General features: G+C 44.4%; 1 protein-coding gene across 1 annotated transcript; it reads left to right on the top strand.

The window, feature by feature from the left end:
- Positions 1–1,198: 1,198 nt before the first annotated feature.
- On the top strand, positions 1,199–19,247 carry UBE2QL1 (ubiquitin conjugating enzyme E2 QL1). The gene is made up of 2 exons (XM_085052176.1): positions 1,199–2,691; positions 17,915–19,247. The coding sequence occupies exons 1-2, from the start codon at positions 1,894–1,896 to the stop codon at positions 18,044–18,046; spliced, it is 930 nt and encodes a 309-aa protein (XP_084908302.1). The 5' UTR covers positions 1,199–1,893; the 3' UTR covers positions 18,047–19,247.
- Positions 19,248–22,213: the final 2,966 nt, after the last annotated feature.

Here is a 22,213-nt window from a genome sequence, read left to right as displayed (position 1 = left end):
CACTTCACATTCCCCAGGAAGTCTGACCTCCAGGGAAACTGTCTGTCAACAGTACTTCACAATACAGACCTTCTCAGGGTAGGGAATTTAGCAAACACCTCTCCTGCAACAGACCTGGCTGGGTATCTGCACAGGAAAGGATCAGAGCAACTCTAAAGGTTATCACGCTGTTGGACTGGCAAGGTCAACAGGCAGAGGTCAGGAGCAAACAAGGATGGCGTTGTGGCATCTGAGCCTCCCAGGCCATCACTGACAGTTTGCTCACAGCTCTGCATCTATCTTCTCCCTGTTCAAAGCAGACTGATGGAGAAGCACTGGTTGTCACTCGTGGGTCAGCTCTGCCAGTATCTCCTGGCATTGCTCTATGGCATTTGCAGGGAGCAAGAGGAGATCCACCTCCAGATCCTCCACTGGGAAATGTGCTATGGAATATAATGCTGCTATATGCATACACCACCCATTGCTTTACATCTGCTGCACAACAGACGTAATCACACTTTGGACTCTGCCTTCTCTATTCCCCAATTCAAAGTATTTATTGTATTTTTTTTTCTTTTTCAGCCTCTGAAGGTGAAGAAGATGGTGGGGACAGAGATTTTGGGAATCAGCTGTTCCTTCCTGTGCTACACAGAGTCCCAGGATAACAGACCTACTTGGTCTGGAGGGGAGCAGGTATGAGAGGGATATGTGTATCTGCTGTACTGAAGAAAGCAAGATTGTGACATCATTCCCAACACAACAAATACCAAAATATGCACACACACACACACACACACACGTGTAAGTACACGTTATGTACTTACAGCTATTTTTCAACCATGTTTATATATCGATTTTTATAGGCCTGATATATGTGATTATATATGTTTAGGCAAGTAGGTGTAAATATGTATACGCACACGCACTTAAATACCATCGTGTCCTTACACATGACCACAGAGCTGTCGTGTCTCCGCTGGGTGCGGGCTCTGTCCGTGTGCACACACGTGCGCGGAGCTGCCGCGGTGTCATTTCCCGGCCGTGTGGGCGCCGACACGCGCGCACTCACACACGTACGTGTGCAACACCTGCCCACGCACCCGCGAGTCTGTCCCGGCGCCCCTCCCCGCCGTCACCGCCCCCGGCCCGCCCGGCCGGCGGGGCCGCTGCCGCAGCGCGGGGCGGAGCGGAGCGGGACGGTCCCCGCGCTGCCCGCCGGCCGCCGCCCCACCGAGCCCCGCAGCGGCGGTGCCGCCAGGAGCGCAGGCGGCGCGGGGGGCGCGGCGGGGCTGCGGCGGCCCCTCTCCCCGAACAAAGGGCCGAGCGCGCCGCGGGCCGGCGCGGGCACAGCGGGGGCTGCGCAGGCGGGCTCCGACCCCCCCGCCCGCCTCGGGGGGAGGCGCCCGGAGCGGCGCGGGGCCCGGCCCGCCGGGAGCCGCCGGGGATTGGCTCGGCCGGGCGCGATCCGAAGGTGCCGGGGAAGCCATCTGCAGCGCAGGCGGTTTCGCCGCCGCTGTGCGGGGGGAGGGAGGGGGCTCTCCCGTGCGGGCGGCTGGGGGATTTTTTTTTTTTTCTTCCTACCTTTTTCCCCCCCCACCCTCCTCCTCCTTCCTTTTCACGGGATCATGGCCACGGCGTCGGGGCCGTGATGTCCGCGGGAGCAGCCCCGCTGCGGCAATGCTCCCCGCCGCAGCCCTAGGCAGGGGAGGCGTTTGAGCGGCGGCCGCACATCCTCCGGCACCGCGGCGGCACCGCCGCCGCCGCCTCTCCGCGCCCCGGACCGGCGGAGAGGGGCTTCGCCGCCCGCCCGCCCGCCAACAGCAAACCCGCCGAGCCGGGCTTTAAATTGATAATAACCACACTAGAGCCCCACCGGTGCTCAGAGGCGGGAGGGATCGCAGAGCCGCGCACAACATGGCCACTCTGCTGCGGAAAATCGGGCTGATCCGGCTGCACAGCCGGGACACGGAGGACCCCAAGCACCATCACCACCACCGCAGCAGCAGCAGCAGCCAGCAGGGTTCCTCGCTCCGCGGCAGGGGCAACCAGAAGAACAGCAGCAACAAGCCGCAGCCGCAGGGCCCCCCCGGGGGCGGCTGCAGCAGCAGCAGCAGCGAGGGCAGCCCCGGGGGCCACAAGAACAAGAAGGCGCCGGAGCCGGCCAAGCAGCCCCCGCAGCCGGCGCGCTCGGGAGTCGGCCGGGAGAAGCCGCGGGAGGTGGGCAGGGAGCCCGGCGCCGGCAAGGAGGCGGCGCAGCGGCCCGGCCCCGGCTCCGGCCCCGGGTGCGGGTCGGGGCCGGCGGCGCTGGTGCCCGCGGGCCGGCAGCAGCACTGCACTCAGGTGCGGACCCGGCGGCTGATGAAGGAGCTGCAGGACATCGCGCGGCTCAGCGACCGCTTCATCTCCGTGGAGCTGGTGGACGAGAGTCTCTTCGACTGGAACGTGAAGCTGCACCAGGTGGACAAGGACTCGGTGCTGTGGCAGGACATGAAGGAGACCAACACGGAGTACATCCTGCTCAACCTCACCTTTCCCGACAACTTCCCCTTCTCGCCTCCCTTCATGAGGGTGCTTAGCCCCCGCCTGGAGAACGGCTACGTCCTGGACGGCGGGGCCATCTGCATGGAGCTGCTCACCCCCCGCGGCTGGTCCAGCGCCTACACCGTGGAGGCCGTCATGAGGCAGTTCGCCGCCAGCCTGGTCAAGGGGCAGGTAGGGCTCCCTGCTCGGTAGGAGCACTCGGATCCATCGCTCGGGGTGCGGGTCTGAGCGGTGTTCGGGTGGGAACCCTAAAGACGACCAGGCCCCGGTCTCCCCGAGGACCTGGTGTCACCAGTGGGGCGAAGGCTGGGACACACGTGTTTGGCTCCGGGGTCCCTTCTCGGGCAGATGCGGCAGAGGTGCGGAGCAGCGTGGAGGGACGAGGAGCACAGGCATCCATCGTGTCCTCCCGCCCTGCTTTTGTCCCTATGCATGGCTCTGCCGCCTGTGGCACACTAAGGTACCATGCCCGTTACCCCTGATGGGCGCCTTCTTTGCCCCACAGCATAAGGGGCTCTCCGGGCTCCAGTGGGGTTTGGGGTTGGAGCCTCCCACCTCCTGCCTTTCACCAGCCAGTCGGCCATACTCGCTGGTCTCTTGCGTGCGGTGCTGCCGCTGGCGGAGGGCGCGACGCTGGAGCTGCTGCCCCCAGGTCTTTGTCTGTGCTGTCCCGCAGAGCATCCCTCCGGGGACAAGGGCTGACCCCGGCTCTGGGGCTTGGCACACCGCGCTGAGGTGTGTCGCGGGGTCACACCGGGAATTGCTGCCCGAGCTGCTGGCAGACTTGTGCGGGTTTCAAATTGTCCGGGCCGAAAGGAACAAATAATTTGGGCTAGGTACTGCAGCTGCAGGAGCCAGACGGTTCCTGCCAGCTCTTCAAAGGAGGTGATCGGTTTTTCCAGCAGAGGATCTCGTCTGACCTGAATCGATGCACTTTATGCTGCTGCTTCCCCCCCCCCTTTTTCTCCTGCAGAATATCCGTAGAAGACAAATATTTCATAAGGCGTTTTTAATAAACGTGTAAATATTGCTGGTAGGCAGTCCTTCTTTATGGTTATTATAGTAGGCAATGCACACATGGCTGTGACGGGGTGGTTTTCCTGTTCGTGAATGCCCTTGAACTCGGGGGACATGCACAGCTCCGTGTCCGTCAGTAAATGATACTAAGTAACTTCTTAAATTTGTAGCTTGGCAAGGAGGTGCGGAAAGAGTAAATGATATATTTTTTTACTTGCTCAAAAATTATGTTGATCCTGTTTGCTTTTACAGAACTGCTTGCCTGAGCAGAGGTAAAGGGTTGTTCTTTCTTAAGACTGGAAATTAATTTTGATTTTTCGACAGGATCTTTTGTTAGTGGCTTTTCTTCCTTTTAACCTATTTGATTTGGGCCTACTGCTTCTTTTTAAAATCAGATAGTATTTTTCTCTGCACTGAATTTCAAGAGGTCAAGTTTCCTAGGTCACCTTGGGATATAAAAAAGCATCTACCGAAAAACAAAATTAATTAACACAGAGCCTGGGGTATGTTAAAGTTCTGTAGCTACTTCTTACTTCATCTCACTGTTAACCCATCTCATTTTAGAGAGGTCGTAGTTCTTGTTATTTGTTACAAGAATTTAGAAGGACAACCCTAATTTCTCTCATTTTTTAACAATTCAGCCTCTTTCTGCGGTGTTGAATGTTAAAGGGGTTAAATGAATATTTACAGGGAGAATAAAATGGCTCAGTGAAGAGAAGCACTGAATTGTTTTATTAGCAAAAAATTCTCAGCTATATAATCTCACAGGTTTCTTCCCTAAGCCATTTAAGAGATTTCCAGAAAGTAGTAACAATTTTTGATTAACAGAGGATGTTTATGTGTGCATTATTAACAGACACATTTAAAAAGCAAGAGTTCCAGTAACATTCTTCCAAAAGTTTGCAAAGTCAATGATAACAAAAAGAGAACTGGGATTAAAAAAAAAGGCAGAAATAAATTGCTGACAGTAACTTAGTAGTTAAATAGATATAATATGGCACGTTTCAGATTGTTCATTCCTAGTGGAAAGGTTATTAGGCAGTACTGTCAATAAATTTATTTTCTGGGTTAGAGAGATGTTGCCTGTGATGGGTTTGCCGGCCTGTCACCGTAGCTGGGCTCTGTGTCATGGGAGCCACGTTTCTGTAATTGCACTCCCCTCATTATGTAATCCCCACTCCATTGCATAATAGGGCTCAAAATACAACTGGCGCTCCCCTATCCCCGTTTCATTTTACAGGTGATCTACTTTTGACCATTTAATTTTTAAAAATAAAAATGGAGCTGATGGAGCGTCGTGGGCTGAGGTGCTGCATTCCCCAGCGCTGCGTGGCCAGGTCTGGGTGACTCCTGCCGTGCTGTGGGCAGTCTTGGTGCCTGCAAGGAGCTGTCCTGAACCAACAGCCATGGCTGTCACCAGGTTAATTGTGTAATTTCTGTAAGCAGCCTGCAACCTGCAATAGCATGAAATATTCATCAGGAAGGGTGAGGGCCATTCTCCATTGCCTCAGAATGAGCCTGCCAGAGCAAATGGCAGCAGCCATCAGGCTGAATGGGAGATGGGGTACTGCTGCCACCGGTGAGTCAAAGGGACCTTCCAGAGAAATGTCCCTGGTTCCCAGCACCATGATTTAGCATGAAATCACTGTGAATACTCCAGCCTGTGACGCATCCAAGAGTGCGCCTGGCTGGCACGGGCGCCAGTGCGAGCGGGCAAGGCTGAGCGTTCCGCTGGCACACCTTCCTCCTTGGGACAATTCAAATGATAGAACTGAGGTGGCTCATTTCATGAGACATTTCTCATCAGTCCCATTTTGCTGAGCTAACTGTCATTCTCTGCTGGTTCTTCAGAGAGAAGCACAGAACTTCTTGGTCTGCTGGTGCAGCTAATAGTAACTGTGAGCATGTATGACCTTCTGTGTTTTGACAAAGTGATCCAAAAGCAGATAAAATTAACATTGAAAATACCTTTTCAGACAGTTAAGATTCTTGACAAATTCAGATTTTTTTTCCATGGATTTAACAGACCTTTTAGCAGAGTAGAAGAGAAATTGAGATAAGTCATTCTGACGTCTCATGGGATGTCACTCAGGAGTTGTGTCTGTACAGAGACATAAAAGTGCAACAGAGAAATTAAGAGCACTTTTCTGTTACTTTTCAGCATTGCCTTTGTGTGTGGGGAAACCTGTGTCCATGTTCCCAAACCTGAGCATGTCTCCCAGGGACTGGATTTTAAAGCAGGGTAGCTGTTTCTCTTGATTTCATCTTGAGAGATGCCCTACCTTACGGGATGCACACCCTTACTTCCTATCATGAATCTAGCATTGCATTTTTAGACTTTTTTTGTCTGTAAATAAAAATGTTTAAAATAGAAGAGGTATAATTTTTGTTTGAATATAACAATTCCACAGTCCCAAATTTAACTTTTTTTTTCCCTGGTTTTCAAGGAAAAAATGTTAATTAACAAACAAGTTGGGGTTTGTTTGGTTGGTTGCTTCAGCTATTCAGCTGAGAAAATCAATTATTCACACAGCTCTAGTCAGTATCTTGAGGGGAATTCTCAGTACATCAAAGGCCGAAGACTGTTTATCTGTCTGGAATCCAGAATCCTATTTTAAAAAACTTGGTGTTGTCCTTAACTCAACTGTAGCCTTGCTTTTAAAGGGATGACTTTGTACTTGCTTCCTGCACAGTCAGCTGCTCGCTGGCTCCTGTCATCGCAGGCGAGAGCTTGGCCCTGCTGAACCGGTGCAACAGTCGCAGTGAGCCGCTGCGGAGCTGGGGTGCCAGCCAAGGAGGTGGGGTGATGCTAATGAAATAATTTAAATACCAGTTGTTTATTGTCCTGGAGGCAACTGTTCGACATGTTTGTCTAGGCAGAGCTTCCCGTGTCTGTCTCTCTGTGTCTGTCCAGGCTGTGGAAGTGGCCCATGGAGTGTTACTCCTTCTTAGCCTTTAAAATGATTTATTGATAATTTCAGAGAGAGGTTTAAAAATTAGTCAGTTGCTCTCCACTTCCTGACAATGTTGTCATTGTCACAAGAATATCAGTAATTGAAGAAAGGAAGGGGGAATGGTACCGGTTATAGGAGAGGGATGTAACAGCAGGAGGTTTGCCCATGGCTCTGCTTGAGTGACAATGAACATGGATGAGACCAATGCCCATGTTCCAGGGAGGAGTCATCTCGTTTGAACATGTGGTAGATGATGTGGTCCCAAAGGAAAAGGAGCAGCCTTTGTCCAAAAATAGGAAAGGGTTTTTTGTCTTCTAGTAAGTGTACTGTTTCTCACTGGAGTGAATGATTCGATGCTGGTTTAGTGGATGTTTAAAAGAGGACAAAGCTATATGTACCAGTGTCCAAATAATGCATCAGGAATGTTTTTTCTTTTTTTTTCTGAGAGCAACAAACAGAGCTACACCTGATACCTTGGGGACTTCTGACTTCAGCTTGTGGTAGTGCTGTGGTAGTGACCAGTAGATGTCTTGTCCTCTTTTTTACAAGTCCCTTATTCTCTCCATGGAGGCTGGGGACAGGACTTCCAGCCAAAGGCAGCTGTCAGGTAGCTGTCAGCTCAGCAGATTGGGAGGAAAAAGGTTTTCATTTTGAGGTAAATACTCCCTTATTCTTCCAGTGAATAGAAGGAGCATAAAAAAAATTTCCAGAATTCTTTCAGGGAATAAAAGAAACATTAAAATTTTGCCAGGACATATTAAAGCAGGAACAGGGAACCCCTAATTCTGAGTATTCTTGCTGTTGTGGGTTTCTATATAATGATTTAAATAAAAATCAAGACAGTTTGTAGTTAAGCTCTAATTTTGTTTCAGAAAGTTCCTGAATTCAAATAAAAGTTGTTGGTATCTAGTACTTTGATCCCTCACATTGTAACGTTAGAAGTACCTCAGTGGAGCTGTGTTTGTTTGCTTCAAATGCTGTGTGCCTTGTACGATTATTGAACAGATTTATCTTTCCATTTTAAAGATTTGAATATCCCAGCTGATTTTTACCAGATTGAAACAGCAGAAATGGGCTTATTTTATGAAAAACAGCTACAGAAGGTAGCTGTTAATCATAGTCTAAATTACTCCCTCTTCATCCTTTCAAACAAAAGTGTAAGTGAGCAGATAGCAGATGGGACTTGCACGGTGTCCAGGAGGTCAGCAGACTCCAGGTCTTTCAAATATGTATAGCAGAAATTAATTGCAAATCCATGGGTTTGCATACTGCAGATGCTGGGTTTGAGGAGTGTAGTCATGAATAAATCAGCTAATCTCAAAGGCTGCAGAAATGTACAGAGAGCACAGTGGTCTCTGAATTATTTGGAGCCATTGTATCCTATTAGGGTGTTAAAAAATAGAACTGCTTTGCTTTTTGCTTTTGATTAGTTGCCTGAGCAAGTGATGATGGTTATCCTCAAGGGAGGAAATGTTGCTTTAGGTCCATGGGTGAAAAGCACATCGACTCATATACAAAGATGACAGAGGAGACAAAGACTGTGTTAGGGGACTTGTTTCCCATAAAAAGGTATAAATGCTAGGCTAAAGAGGTAACAGGATATTGTTTGTCTACAGAGGAAAATCAGATCTGTTGGTCTTCTAAGATGTCTCTTTTATTTAATTTGAGAAACCCAGGATTGTCAAGCTGGAGTTTAAATGGTAGTATGAGTATTGAGATGCTGGGCCTGATGAACGGGCTAGAAAAAAATAATTGTTCATGTGTACTCTGATATATTGCTGTTCTGACCATCCACTATTATTATGCAAATATATTCTACTGAAAGGAATGAAGACACAGGGATTCCAACTCATTGAAATAGGAGGTTGGTTTAATTCTTTTAAAAAAGCAGGGGGAACATAATCTCCATTTTTCCTCTTCAACGCGTAAAAATGAAAATTTTAAAATACTTTCAACTATCCTTCTTAATGTTAAAATAGTCATCAAATAAACTAAATCCCTAAATTGAACCAAATTACTAATTTTAAAACATGCTTTTGTGAAAGAAGAACTAATTCTTCCTGGCAATACTTAGCTGATCTCCTAAATAAGAATTTGAAAGAATTATGGCTTTGGATTTTGTGAGAAAATTGAATTTGCTCAAAAGAGCAAAATTCTTCTTCCCTGAATTATATAAGATGTGCCCATTTTCTTCAGTGGAAGTGTTCGTGCAGAGAGAACCATGTAGCATTAGGGTGCTTTGTCAGATACTTTATTGAAAATTGTATTTTTTCAAGTGCAGAAAGCCTAGTCATGAAGAGTGATGTCCTGGAGGAATAACCTAAATAACCCACTTTCTATTGTGAGGAAGATTTACTCTTCCTTTCACAGGCTAGCCTTGAAAATATGCAGCTTTCCTAGCATCCACACAATGCCCAGGGATTTCCATGCATGACCGGATACTTCCAGATTGAAGATTTGTAACTCCACAGTAATTCAGCTCCTCATATCCTGGGAGTCTGATTGCCAGGCATGATCCGAGTCTTGTCCCCCTGTGGGCATCTGCTCTCACAAAGTGGGACGTTGGTTAAGTAACATAATATTTGCTGCGTTTCTTTTTCCCATCTAAGCTCCTTTGGGCTGGCAAGAGTCATTGAAGGACTCTTCTTTTCCTTGATGTATTTAGTCCCTCACATGCAGTTTCCAGTTTTTCCTGTAAATGTCAAAAAAGGTAATGCTGACGTTCAGTGCGAAGGGAGATGGGAGGTGGGAGGATTTCTGGGTGCAATTCCTCTGCAGTTAAACAGGGAGAACCTCAGATGCTGTGGTAGTTATGCTGGCTGAATGGCTCAAAATGTGTCTTAATTGTAAGGTGCACAGGATCCAGTTGGCACACTTGTAAATGGAATAGCAGGTTTCTTTTGGATATCACTGTACTTTTTGAAAGTGCAGGGTCTGGTCTGAGTTGTACTCCACAGGTCGTTTCTGGAGGGTGCTGAGCACTCCATAGTGTTGGTCTTTAACTCCATCTGGAAACAGCAGTAACTGAGTAGATCCTGGAAGTCTCAGGAGAAGCTTTACAGGAAGGACGTAATACTGTTACCTAACCTGGCTCACAGTGAAATGAGCACTGCACTGGGAATTGAAAGAGCCTCAGCTAGGGAGAAGCATAGGTGTGTTTTGATGAAAATGAACTTGCAGTCCCTAGTGGTGTGCATAGAACAGGTAAGCGGGCACCACACTTCAGATGTTCAGTTGATTCCTCTTCTGAAACAGGATCAAGGAGCCAGTCTGATTTGCCCCATTCCATTAAAAGTCACACTGAGGAAGGATAGATCAGGTGTGCCTGTCCTCAGCCACGTGTGCCTGCCTTGTGCACGTCCTTGGAAAATGTCTTTTTATCTACTTCACAATTTTGTGTGCTTTCTTTGTTAAAATCAATGGTCCTCATTGATTTAATCCTCTGCTGCACAGGCTCTCCAAAATGCATGGAACTTCTGCAGTGACTCCTTGATAGAGTTACAAGTCAGTTATAATCCCAAACCTGCATACAAAAATGAGTGAAAATAAACCCAAGGAACGAAGACATAAGTCAGCGTTATGAAATGGCCTGGAGCTCAGATGCTTGTCATAGTCAGGCTTTATGAGCTGTGGAATGACTATGTATTTCTCCTGTTTCTAGGCTTGTGTTACAAATGGTAGCAAGCCCTCAGCTGCAGTAAAAAGGGCTTGTTTCCATAATACACGCCCATGAGAAAACCAAAGCATCGCAAAACAAAAGAAATTGATGATATTAGTTTTTCAAATTTTCCATTAATTTCAATAAATATTAAATTTTCTGTAAATTTGACATGATTATTTCCATTAAAGTACACCTGGCAACGAAGTGTTCTATAATTATTTGGGGAAGGAGGTTGTTTCACAGTTCGAGTGCTTAGCCTGAGAAGATGTGATCCGAGTTTAGCTTCCACGTTTTGCCACTGACTTCAGGTGCAGTCATGGGCAATTCATATAACTTTGCTTCATATTCCTCTTTCCCACATGTAAAGTACATCCAACCCTCTTCCTCGGGGTCATTTGAGGATATGTGCTTAAAGCACTCAGAAGTGGGGACTCTGAGTAGATGTCCATGTGCATCAGTATGAAACATACTGCAGCCAAGAGATTGGCACATTCATATAAATAGCAGAGGAAAAGCACATCTACTTGTGACTCTGATTTTACTGAATTTGGGTTTAACTCGATTAGATGTTCCCAGAGGCAGCCTGCTTTTTACTACTGTTTTGTTTTTGGTTTTTTTGTTTTAGTATTGTAAAGCTTAGGGATGTGTGAAGACAGACATCGTTGTCTGGACTGTGGTGCCTTTGTCTTTACAGCCTGTCATAAAGGACGGTTGGCTTTGCTTTGGTTGGGTTCACACCCATGACTGTGTGTGACTTGGGTAACTTCAGGTTCCTGATGGGGGAGGACTTGTGGGCTTATGCAAAGAGTAGCTGTCATGTTCCCAGCCTTCTCACCTGGACTGGCCCTCAGGAAATCTGCCAGTGCCGGATTCCAGGGAGGTAGCACAGGGCAGAGAAAACGTCCCTCTGTCACCTAGCCTAACAGGTGCCCTTCTGGTGGCAGGGAACAGGGACTATCTCTTTTGATAGAAGCTCCACCATGGTGTCATACCTTCAGCCCTGGAGATGCTTGGGGCGCCAAGATTGTAGCCAGCCACCCAAATTTTCTTATTCTTTTGCCAGCACAGAGTTTGTCCCACCCATAAAATGAAGGGAGGGAGTTTCTTAACCCTCATCTGTGCTGAAATCATGCTGCCAGCTCGGTGCTGACTTAGGGAAAGGCGAGGAAGAGCAGCACGGCGCTCTGTAGCTGTCAGACAGAGGTTGGGGCTGTAAGCGTTTGTATCGATTAAGAGCTACTGGCACCAGGCTGCACACAGACAAATGAGCATAAATAATTACTCAGCTGGAACTCAGATTTCCTTTTCCTGGACAAAGAACAGTTACGCTCCCAGAAGGCACAATTTATAGGATGCTTTAAAGCCGGAACTTGCTAAGTTTTCCCTTCTTTTATGGATTATTCTTAAAAAGGACACCAAAAAAGGCATGGAAGTACTGCTACGGAAATTACACATTTGCAGGAAAATCTCCTAGTTTTAATTGACTTATGCTGCAACATTATGAGTATTTTTCTGTATCACTTTCAATACTGCTTTATTTTAGCTATAGCTAATAATCATATACAGTGCAATATAAATAGTGTGCAGTTTTTGAGACATGATTAACTGTGCCTCATCAGTACATGAAGGAAAAAATTATAAACCATGTAACTGGGGGGAGAGACTGTGTATATTGCGCTCTAACAGCGATGTTGTGACACATTGCAATCACTGCACTGAGAGCATGACAGTAGCTCACTTCAGCATTGCTTCACTTTTGAATGCCTCTCTAAAGCCAGTGGAAATATTTTTCTCTTAAAGCTTGTTTAAATGTTTTAGGATAAGGCTGGTTCAGACTTAAGCACTGAGTACCTCTGTTCCTTATCAGAAAATGTTTGAGTATATTTGCATAGAACAGTTGGGGCCCAAAGCCATTAGTCACTGGCACGTTATGAAGCATGTTACATACCAGAAGCTAATAGCATGCTTCAATACAGAGGAAATCCACAGATTTTGTGTTATCCATGGAGAAGCCTAGGACAACAGACTTGGAAGATGAGTATATCCTTGTGAATCATCCTCCTGTCCTTGGAGGGATCACCACAGATGCCGTGTGTGGCATAGTGACTTCCTGCAGTCTTTTGTGTGCTTCTCTAAACCTTCGCTTGTTCTCCATCTCTTGACATTTACCTGGGGTGGGTCAGCAGAGCCTGCTAGAGAACTGTTGAGAGATGGAAGCAGAAAAGGAAACTGTAGCCATCCATGTATTGTTATGCTAGTTTACATGATGGGCCAAGTTTAACCACATGTGCAGAAGGCTTGTATGATTTGCCCTTGGGAGACCAACCTGGAGTTATTTGCATTTCCAGGACTAATGAAAGTACACAGGGCTGAGCAGTTTGTGTTAAGAGGTGTGCTAACAACATGGAGGTTTGTCTGCTTCTGAATCTCTTAACTGTGCACTGCTGGAAATGTACCCAGCTTTTTGTTAGCTGGTCCAGGTAGAAAAGTCTGGATGTGACTGAAAGGTTTGCTGTGACATCTCAGAGATACATGGCACAAGGGCATACATTGTTTCCACAATAACGTCAGTCCGGTAAGGGCTGATGGCCGTGTACAATAAATCTCTGAAAATCTGGGACCTAATATAGCAGGGAGTGACATCAGGAGAGGACTGAGAACCTTGAAGGGTTCAGGACCTGGCTGTGCAGTGCCACAGCTGACCTGTGTTGGCAGTTCAGCTCCAAGTGTCTAAGCTGGACTTGGACACCACCACAGGTCCCTTCCAGATAGTACTTCTGGTGACTGTATGATCCTGTGGAAGGCTGACCTCAGTTACATAGTCCTGTCCTTCTGGGGAGTGCCAACAGGACACACATGGAAGCACACCTGGTGCTGTGCTAAAATTGTTGGGTTTGGGTCTGGGAGCTACTATCGTCAATTTGATGAGAGAGAGAACTCCCTTTGTCACTGCCAGAGAAATCCTCTTAAGGCCTTCCTGACTCCGGAAAGACCAGAATAAATGTCAGGAATGTTTTTCATGACACACAGGCTAGATGTGGGCAGATACATGGTCACAGTGGGCTCAAGAGTTTCAGCTTCATATTTGCTTTCTGTACAGGACTTAACTCTGTTTTTGGACTACTTTGTGGTCTGGTTATGCTGGGGAAGAATTGACATGGCACATTGCTGATAGTCATACTGATGGATTTTAAAGAGCTAATAGTTGTTGAGTTGAATATTTTTGAGGATGTGCTTCAGTGTCACAGAGCATTATGAAGGGGAGATGTGTTCACAGAGACTACTGCAGCATCACTTGGAAGTAGAAAAGCTCCCAGATTTGCCCACAGTGATGCGAATGTGTCGTGGTTTAACCTCAGCTGGCAACCAAATACCACACAGTCACTTGCTTGTCTCATCCCCTAGATGGCTGGGGAGGAGAATCAGAAAAAAAAGTAAAAACTTGTGGGCTGAGGTAAGAAGTTTGATAATTGAAACTAGGTATAATATAATACTAATAATTAAAATAACAACAACAAAAATTTGTAATTAAAAAGAGAGAGAGAGAGACATAAAACCACAAGAAAACCAAGTGATGCACAATACCACTACTCAATACCCACTGACAGATACCCAGTCCTATTCTCAAGCAGTGATTGGCCCCTCCCAGCCAGCTCTCCCCGGTTAATATACTGGGCATGATGTTCTATGGTGTGGAACATCCCTTTGGCCAGTTTGACTCAGCTGTCCTGGCCATATTCCCTCTTGGCTTCTTGTGCACCTGCTCACTGGCAGAGCACAAGGCACTGTGAAAAATCCTTGGCTTAGTGTGAGCATTGCTCAGCATTAGCTAAAACATCAGTGTGTTATCAACATTATTATCATGCTAAATCCAAACCACTACTACTAGAAAGAAATTAACTATTGCAACTGAAACCAGGACAGGGGAACAAATCATACGTGCGATTCACCCTGGCTCTTTTGCTGAACATGGCAGGAGGGAGTGGTTGGTCCCTCAGTACAGCCAGGATCCTGAGAAGGCTGCCCGCAGCAGATCGTGTTCCAGGAGGTCTTTCTGCCCACCATTATCAGGGTTACAGGCTGGATGCTTATCAGCTGTTTGTGCAAGCTCGTTAGTTTGGGCAAAGCCTGGATGAGTGGCATGCGATTGCTCACTGTGCCACGCAGGCTGGGCGCAGCAGGAGCATGAGCGAGGGAGGAGGCTGAGAGCAGCACACGTCCCCCTGCGCTTCAGCACGGCTGCAGAAACCAGTTGGGTGCTGTGGCATTGCTTTCACCTTTCATATGTTTCTAGCTTGTTAAAATTATATCTTGATAAGTACATGAAGTCACAGCAGATGGCAAAATCTGAAACGTTCTCTCCAACTCTTTAATTAGGTTTTCAGTTATCCCTTTATGAAAGGCACTCGGCGAGTGTCTGAAAGTATTGCAAGTATTTAAATAAGCTCCTGGTGCGACTTCTCAGAGCTGAAGTTGACATTGATATCTTTATGAAAGGCTTTCTTGGGTTTTCTCTGTTGTTTTTAACCTCTTGTGGAATATTTTGATCTTGTTCAGATATCAGTTTGATATCTTTCCTTGATGTGGTGCTGGACACATCAAAACATCAGCCACGCATCACTCCTTACCCCAGCAGCAGTGATGCATGTGCTTTGGGGATTGGTCAAAATGCAGTTGTGCCCAACAGAGCTGTGGACAGCATCATATTTACATACTGTATTTACCATCACTGTCATGTATAGAGAATGCAGAAGCACACAGGCTCCTCTCCAGAGTTAAACTGACTGCATGTTTAAGTAGCAGGCTGAAAATAAACTGTAGTCAGGGCTGGTAACGGTGCCTGTTAAAATGTTTGACATTTTCTTTTATAATTGCATCCAAAATGACATTCTTTACCTAAACTTGGGAAGAGTTTTCTGGGAATGGCAAAAAGGTAAAAAGTGGTAATACAGTAGATACCACCCAAGAATAGGCTTGAAAGCATCTGAACTCTGTCAGCTGAAATTCCACCCCTCTTTCTTTTTTCCCAAGGTTTACTTGAGGCACCAAATAGGGAAACTTTAAGTCCAGGAGGTTTTTTCTCCAGATTATAAACAGCTGACAGGATATTGGTTAATAAGAGACAGTGCTGACCATGCCACCCATAGTTTCTGTATAAGCATAGAAATACATGGCCTACAGCAGGGTAGAATTAGCTGGTCTTTGATGTGCAGTTCACATACAACCTGCATGTGGTACCAGAATGGAAGTGGAGGTAATGATCCGTTGCATTAAAGGTATCAGAATAAACTCATTAAATGATGCTCCTTTCATCTGATATGGCTCCATTAACATTTTACATTATGTGATGATGCTTACCACATCATTAGGACACCAGAGAATTCTTAGTTTCCTGCTCTGAAAGCCATACTCAGTTGACACCAAACATGAGCTGTTCACAATACAAAGCTCCTATTTCTAGGTACAGCTCAGTATTAATACTTTGTTAAAGCTGGGGAAGATGTGAATCATACTGTCCTAGGTGCTATGCATATAATTCAGAAAGGTATCAAAGCCTTAAATGATAAAAAATAATGTGCAAAACACAGGAGATAGCAAATGGATCTAATCTAGAAATTAAGTAGCAGAGTAAGTTTATATTTACTTTCAAAAGTATTTAATTAGTGAGATTTTGAGGACAGCATTTTCTGTGCTAATTTAATCTTCTGTTGCACTTTCTCTTTTCTTATGTTTCTCTAAGTGTGCTCCCAACAAAACCTCAGATTAGGAAGAAAATACAAAATGTTTTGTAACAACAAAAATACTCTCACAGAATAATTATGATTGATAATTATATATTACATAATTATGTATGATATTTATTCAATAAGATTTTAAAAATATGTTACCCAGCTTTATTTAATTATTCCATCTGTCACAACTAAAAATGAGCATTTTCTAAGAAACTTTATGATCAGAGCTCAATTGAGAGCCATTCAGATCATCCTTTTTTGGGACATATTAATTGCCAAATTTGTTTGGGGCTGTAGAAGGTGTCTTGCTGTTTGGTCTGTCAAGGGCTGTTTAAAGAGGAAATACATTTCTAGTCTGTAAATGGCAACTAGGGGGAAAGGCGAGGAGAAGCATTGACAGGTAAAACAGCTGTTTTTGTGAAAACCAAATGGGTATGAACTGACTGTGAATAAATCGAGCTGGGAATTGGAGGATGTTTGTAATCTTTGGTTAAAGTATGCTCTGAGAGAGAACTGAAACTGCACCAAAAAATGATTTGTTAAAAGAGGAGTAGGAAACAGCTTTTTTCTTTCATGTGTCCGTAGTTTTGCTATAATAGGGGCAGTGCTGAACACAAAAGAGCCTCTGCGATATTGTGACAGCTTTCAAGAAAGAAATTGTTTGTGCACACTGCAGACTAATCTTGCTCATTTTATTCTGTGAAAGTATATTTGATACTCCAAGGACAGATTTTGTTTTCGATTTACCCATTTTCCCCTTTTTTTTCCCTCCATGCACCTGACTATTTTCTCAGTATTTGTTGCATGCTATTGCAAATGCCAATTTTTGGTTTAAATTCCAAAATGACAGTAAAATCAGGGAAGCAGAAGATGATTTTTGAGCTAAAGAACAGGAAAAAATGAGAACATACTAACTTGGTTCTTAATAATTGCAACACTGTAATATGGCATCTGCTTATCAAATACCATTTATTGTTAAAAAGGCTTTCAGTGCAATCTGTCAAACAATTACTAATATTACTAGACTAATGACTTTAATAAACTTCTATTTAGTAACAAATCCAGTAGGCATAAGTACTTTAAAGGTTTTTATTTTATTTTATTTTATTTTATTTTATTTTATTATTTTTTAAAGGTATTCATTGGTGTAGAGTGGTATTAATCTGCAGCTGTAATTCTTTCTTGTGTCTCTGTTGGTTGGTAATTGACCAAGGCCAATGTGAAAAATAAGGTAAGCTACTGATAACTCAGTAAAAGTCTCTACTGCCAAACAAGAATTTGAATTTTTGTATGGCTGTGCAGTTAATGTCTAATTGCAGAGTAATAAAAATGCAGTGTATGCAAATGGGTGTATTTTCATTTATTATCAAACTTGGCACAAAGGGGTAATAAACAAATTAGAACTTTTGATTTAAGATGGAAGCAAGTTGGTTTAAGGATTTTTAAAAGCTTTTAAAAAAGGGCAGAGCTGTTCATTTCTCACGGGTCAGGTTGGAGGAAGAAGAACGGAGCGTGTTCCCATTCCGTGGGATGGATGTAATTTTTAGTGTCCCTGCGCGGAGGCAGCGGGGCGGGTGAGGCACGGGCAGCCTGAGAGCAGCCATGCCCAAAGGCTGCCCCTGGCTGTGCATGAGGGGCAGGAGGGTGGGCAGGAGGGTTCTCACGCCAAACACATAAAGCTGGAGGTCCTGATGCAGCGGAGAGGGAGGCGAGCCCCGAGGCACAGCCGCAGCAGCAGCCGCTGGTTGCTGCAAGCAGGGCAGCGTGCCAGCTCAGGGCTCGCTGGGAAGAAGCAGCCCGGCAGATGCCTCTCTTTTTTTCTTTTTTTCTTTTTCTTTCCTTTTACCCATTTTCTGAATATCATTTTAAATCATCTCTAATAATGCATTTGTCTTCTCAAGTTTGGGAACTATGCTTGCTAGTACCCGTAAGCGAATCCCTCTCGGCCTGATGCGTTGAAAAGTTAAGCTGTGGTTTCCAGATGTATGTTCACATCTTTAATGAAGGTTTTCTTTTTGTGTTTGGTGCAGGGCCGTATCTGCAGAAAAGCTGGCAAATCAAAAAAGTCATTCAGTCGAAAGGAAGCTGAAGCAACATTTAAGAGTTTGGTGAAGACCCATGAAAAATATGGGTGGGTCACCCCTCCCGTTTCTGATGGCTGATGTTAGCAACCTGCACTTGACAAAAATGCTGAACAAAAGTACTGTGACATCTCCTCAGTGCTGTACACCGCCCATCCTTTTCTACTTCAGCTTCAGTTACATACCATGAATGTCAAGGAGACATCTAAGTTATTTATGAACAGATGTGTTTACAGAGGGAGAGAAAAAAAATGCTGTGTAGGATTATATTTCAAGACTGGAGAATGGTCATCATTGAAGTCACTTGAGCGGATGCTGAGATTGCGTCATTTGCCCCCATACAGCCCACATTGTCTTCAGCTTCTTTCCATGACAGCAGCACCAAACAGCAGTACTGGAAAGTCTATCCATTACTGCTCAGTTCATTTAAATGTAAATGAAACAGTTAATATTTAATAGGGAAGCAGTGCATTGCAGGTACATGTTTGCTGTGCTGTTTATCTTTGTCTCCTAGCAGGTCAACATAACTTGAAGATTTGTCTTTATGTGGAACTGTGGTCTGCTGTGACTAAATTTAGACCTCATTTGTGCTCTATATATGACCTTTAATTCATAAATGAAACCAGAATTAAAATGCTGAAAGGTCCTAGTGTTGAAAAATTATTAAGTGGAATCACCCAACCGGTTACAATGTGCTCTCTGTGCTGATATTGTGATGTGCTGTTCAGAAATAAACCAGTGCAGTTAGCTGAAGGTTAGGTGGTTTTTAAAACACATCCACGCCGGGGCTCAGAGGAGTTGGTTGGTGGTAGCAGAACAATGATTACCCTGCCGGTACCTTCTGCAGTAGCATGTGGCCTGTCAGTTCTTCAAAACAGCAAAACAAATGAGTGGAAATGGACAAAGCAACCTTAAAATTTTATCTGTTCAATTTTGAAATGATATGCCAGTAACAGAGTAAAAATTTTCAAGTCAAATGGAACATGGTTTGTAAGATGATTTGCATGACTGGAATTTTTCTTTTTTATTTTCACTCAATAGGCATTGTATGTACTTAGAGCCCAGTATCTGAGAAAACCCACTGAGATGTATATAAATGTCCTATTATTTAATCATTAAAATTTAAGTTTTCTGGTAAACAAATTGAAAAAAAAAAAACTTTCTAAGTGACTCCATAAAAGCTGAAGGTAATGTTAAGAATGGTGTAGAAAAGCATTAAAAATGTGGATTCTGAATGGAAAATCGTATTGGACACGTGCTGAATAAAATCACCAGTATCGTTTCTGTTGCCTCAGGAATTCAATCATTTTGGCCAGCTCTTGTATTCAAAGTAATAGGTTTTCTGTTGGGAGATTCTGAGCACCGTAGAGATGTATCTGTTGTGATAGTATTTTAATTGAAAGTAGGACAGTATCGATTGTAAGACTGATTTGGAGGGGGAAAGCAGTGTGTGTTTGGAAGCACTTGCCATTATATAGCTAACACAAGAACAAATTGAAATGGTTGACCAGTTTCTGTTTGTGTTACAGCAACATTGGAGACTATACAGAGAGCTTGGGGGTCTGGAGTTTGATTTAAAACTACACACAGCATAGAAGAACAAAAGGAGGACAGTGGAGTTCAAACCCAAGGGAAGAAGCAGCAGAGCAGATATTCTAGCAGTACTGGTGCGAAAACACTGCTCAGTTAGGCTGTTGAGCTTTGTCAGCTAGATACAGAGAAAAATAATCAAAGCCTTCACCAAAAGGAATATGCAGGTCAGAGCCACTCAGTTTTGTGGGCATAGCTGGTTTCATGCACTTGTGATCTCCATCAGTAGTCACTTCTCTTTCCCCTCTGATCATTTGTGGTGTGCCTTAACTCAGCTACAAAGAGAAATGCTTCTTACCACAAATCTGCCCAGATTTCGCTGCCATTTATCTCACTCTGCTTTATACTTGGAGGCAATGCTATAATCTGTGTATATATGTGCTTTTCCTCTCAAATTACATATCAGTTCTGTACATCCAGCAGCAGAGCATGTCTTTTGAGTGACGAATAACATTTCAAGTAATTCACTTACTCAATTTTTATAAACTTTTTTTTCTTTGCTCTCCCTTATGAAAGAGGAAACTGGTATGTTTAGTTAAGTATCAAATAATTTGTAATCCCTAGCGGGACTCCCTGAGAACACAGAGAGTGATCTAGCACTGGAAAGCATAAGGTTTGTTATCTCCCTTCAGAAAAGCTCTTCCCTCATCAGCACAGTAAAATTATGTTAAAAACAGCATGAAGGTGTGGTAAGTCTTTGGGGGGGGATTATTTCATTTTCTGCTGTTTTTTAACCTGTCTCTTTTTTTCTGTCAGTGGGTTATTTTAAATCTTCCTGAGAACCATATCTTTAATATTTAATTAAAGGGTTAGCTAAAAGGAACGTAGTGGGTGGATTGCTACCACTTCCCTCAAACCTACTTATTATGTGTCTTCTTAAGTGTGCTTTAAATAGTTAGAGCAAACATCATCACTAAAAATCACAGTTACTTTCTGGCTGTAGGAGGTTCTCCGCATCACTCAGCATCTTGGAGCAGTAGGAGAGGCAAATCAAAAAATCTGGAGTGCTTTGAAGCTGTAGCAGAAGGGGAGCAGAGTGCATGTGATGATAAGCTGCGGCAACAAATCGTGCGAGGAAGAAGGCAAAGTGCACTGCATGAACTAGGGCAGGATGAAGTTCCTGCTGCACCAAAAATAATACTGCTGCTATTAAAGAGAGGATGGCTTATGGCAGGAGCAGCCTGTGCTGGGGGCATGCAGGAAAAGGGGACAGCAGGGAGTGCAGAAGCTTTGTGCTTCTGAGCGGGGAGGGAGGGAGATGGATAGGAGAGTGGTTAATTAAGAGATCTATAAAGAGAGTTGATCTATTTTAGGGAAAATTAGTTCATGGTTTTTATCTAGCTGTATGCTAGACAGGTTCTACTCTGCAACGGACAAGTATAAAAGAAAAGTGAAGGAGAAAACTAGGAAAGGGAGGATGTATGAGGGGAAGGAAAAGAGGAAGACCTGAGAGAGAGAGGGAGAGGGAGAATGTATGGGCTGGAGAACATATAACTGGACAGGTAAAACAGTACAAAAAAAAGACTGATAATGGAAGGGTATAAAATGAGTGAGACAGCATAGCATCAGAAAAAGCAGTTTAGGTAGGACATACTGCAGGAACTGATTGCAGAGCTGCTCCAGGTACCCAAGATCCAATAATGCCCTTTTTGTTTGTATCCCAGAAAGTGAGAGCTTCTCCCTTGTTCTATCGTGGCAGCTGAGAAGAAGGATGTTAGGATTTGGAGCTGTGTTTTGGAACTCAAATCAGGCTGTCATGTCTCTTCCGTGACTGAGAAATAAACCCAAGTGTCATTCCCAGATTCTAAATTCCAGGAGGCCAAAATGAAAACAGATTGGACAGTCATCTGCTTGGTCAAAGTTCCTCAATATTGGCAAAGTGGGAGGATTTCTTTTGCAGACAGAAAACTTCAATATTCCCCATTTATCCAATCAAAAATCTCCTTAAGATTTCTTGTAAAATTAGCAGTCAGCGCAGGTCCTTCAGCTCTCATTAGACCCATTTTATCAGGAACATTATTTTCCATCTGCTGTCCCAAGAACAGATGATTAATTTGAAACTATCATCTGGAGAGGTGTGAAGCTGTATTGGGAAGTTACTTCCTGACTTCTTTAGAATATATCCTTTTGGAGGATCTTTTCAGAGTCTGTAAAAGCTACTGGAATGAATACAGGCATTGAGCACAGCAAGCTTATGATAAAGGAAGAAAGCGGTCTCTGAATACCTACATGCTGAAAGATTTCCACAAAGAACAGAATTGACGATTTATATGGGAATGTATTTCTGTGTCGTTAGAAATTGGTCCTAAAAATTCAACAACCAAAACCTTAGCAGTCAAAGACCTCTTGAACTTATGTTGTTTTCTCTCCCAAACACAGCGTGACTCCTTCATTGCAGCCTAAACTTCAGTCCTGAGCCCAGAGAAAGATCATAGGTATGGTCTGGTTTTTTGGTGCTATGACACTGTATTAAAAAAAGAGACTTGTTTCATTATCCTTGTCCAAAGCAGTACAGAAGATCCTAAAAGAAAGCTTCTTGCATAAATTGCAGCGTTGGAACAAAGGCTTTCTAGTATGACAAATACATGTGATATGAAAATGTAATATATATCTATATATACACATATTCAGAAAACTCATTTGAAAGATATTGAGAGT

This window comes from Lichenostomus cassidix, chromosome 2 (genome assembly GCF_008360975.1).
Source record: "Lichenostomus cassidix isolate B80296 chromosome 2, HeHo_3.0, whole genome shotgun sequence".
NCBI classification, from domain to species: domain Eukaryota; kingdom Metazoa; phylum Chordata; class Aves; order Passeriformes; family Meliphagidae; genus Lichenostomus; species Lichenostomus cassidix.
This window is presented reverse-complemented; position numbering and strand designations above follow the sequence as displayed.

Bases quoted from the DNA above. Each gene is read 5' to 3' on its own strand.
- UBE2QL1 (XM_085052176.1), top strand. From the start codon at position 1,894: ATGGCCACTCTGCTGCGGAAAATCGGGCTGATCCGGCTGCACAGCCGG. The intron at 2,692-17,914 runs GTAGGGCTCCCT...TGTTTGGTGCAG, and splicing joins CCAGCCTGGTCAAGGGGCAG to GGCCGTATCTGCAGAAAAGC.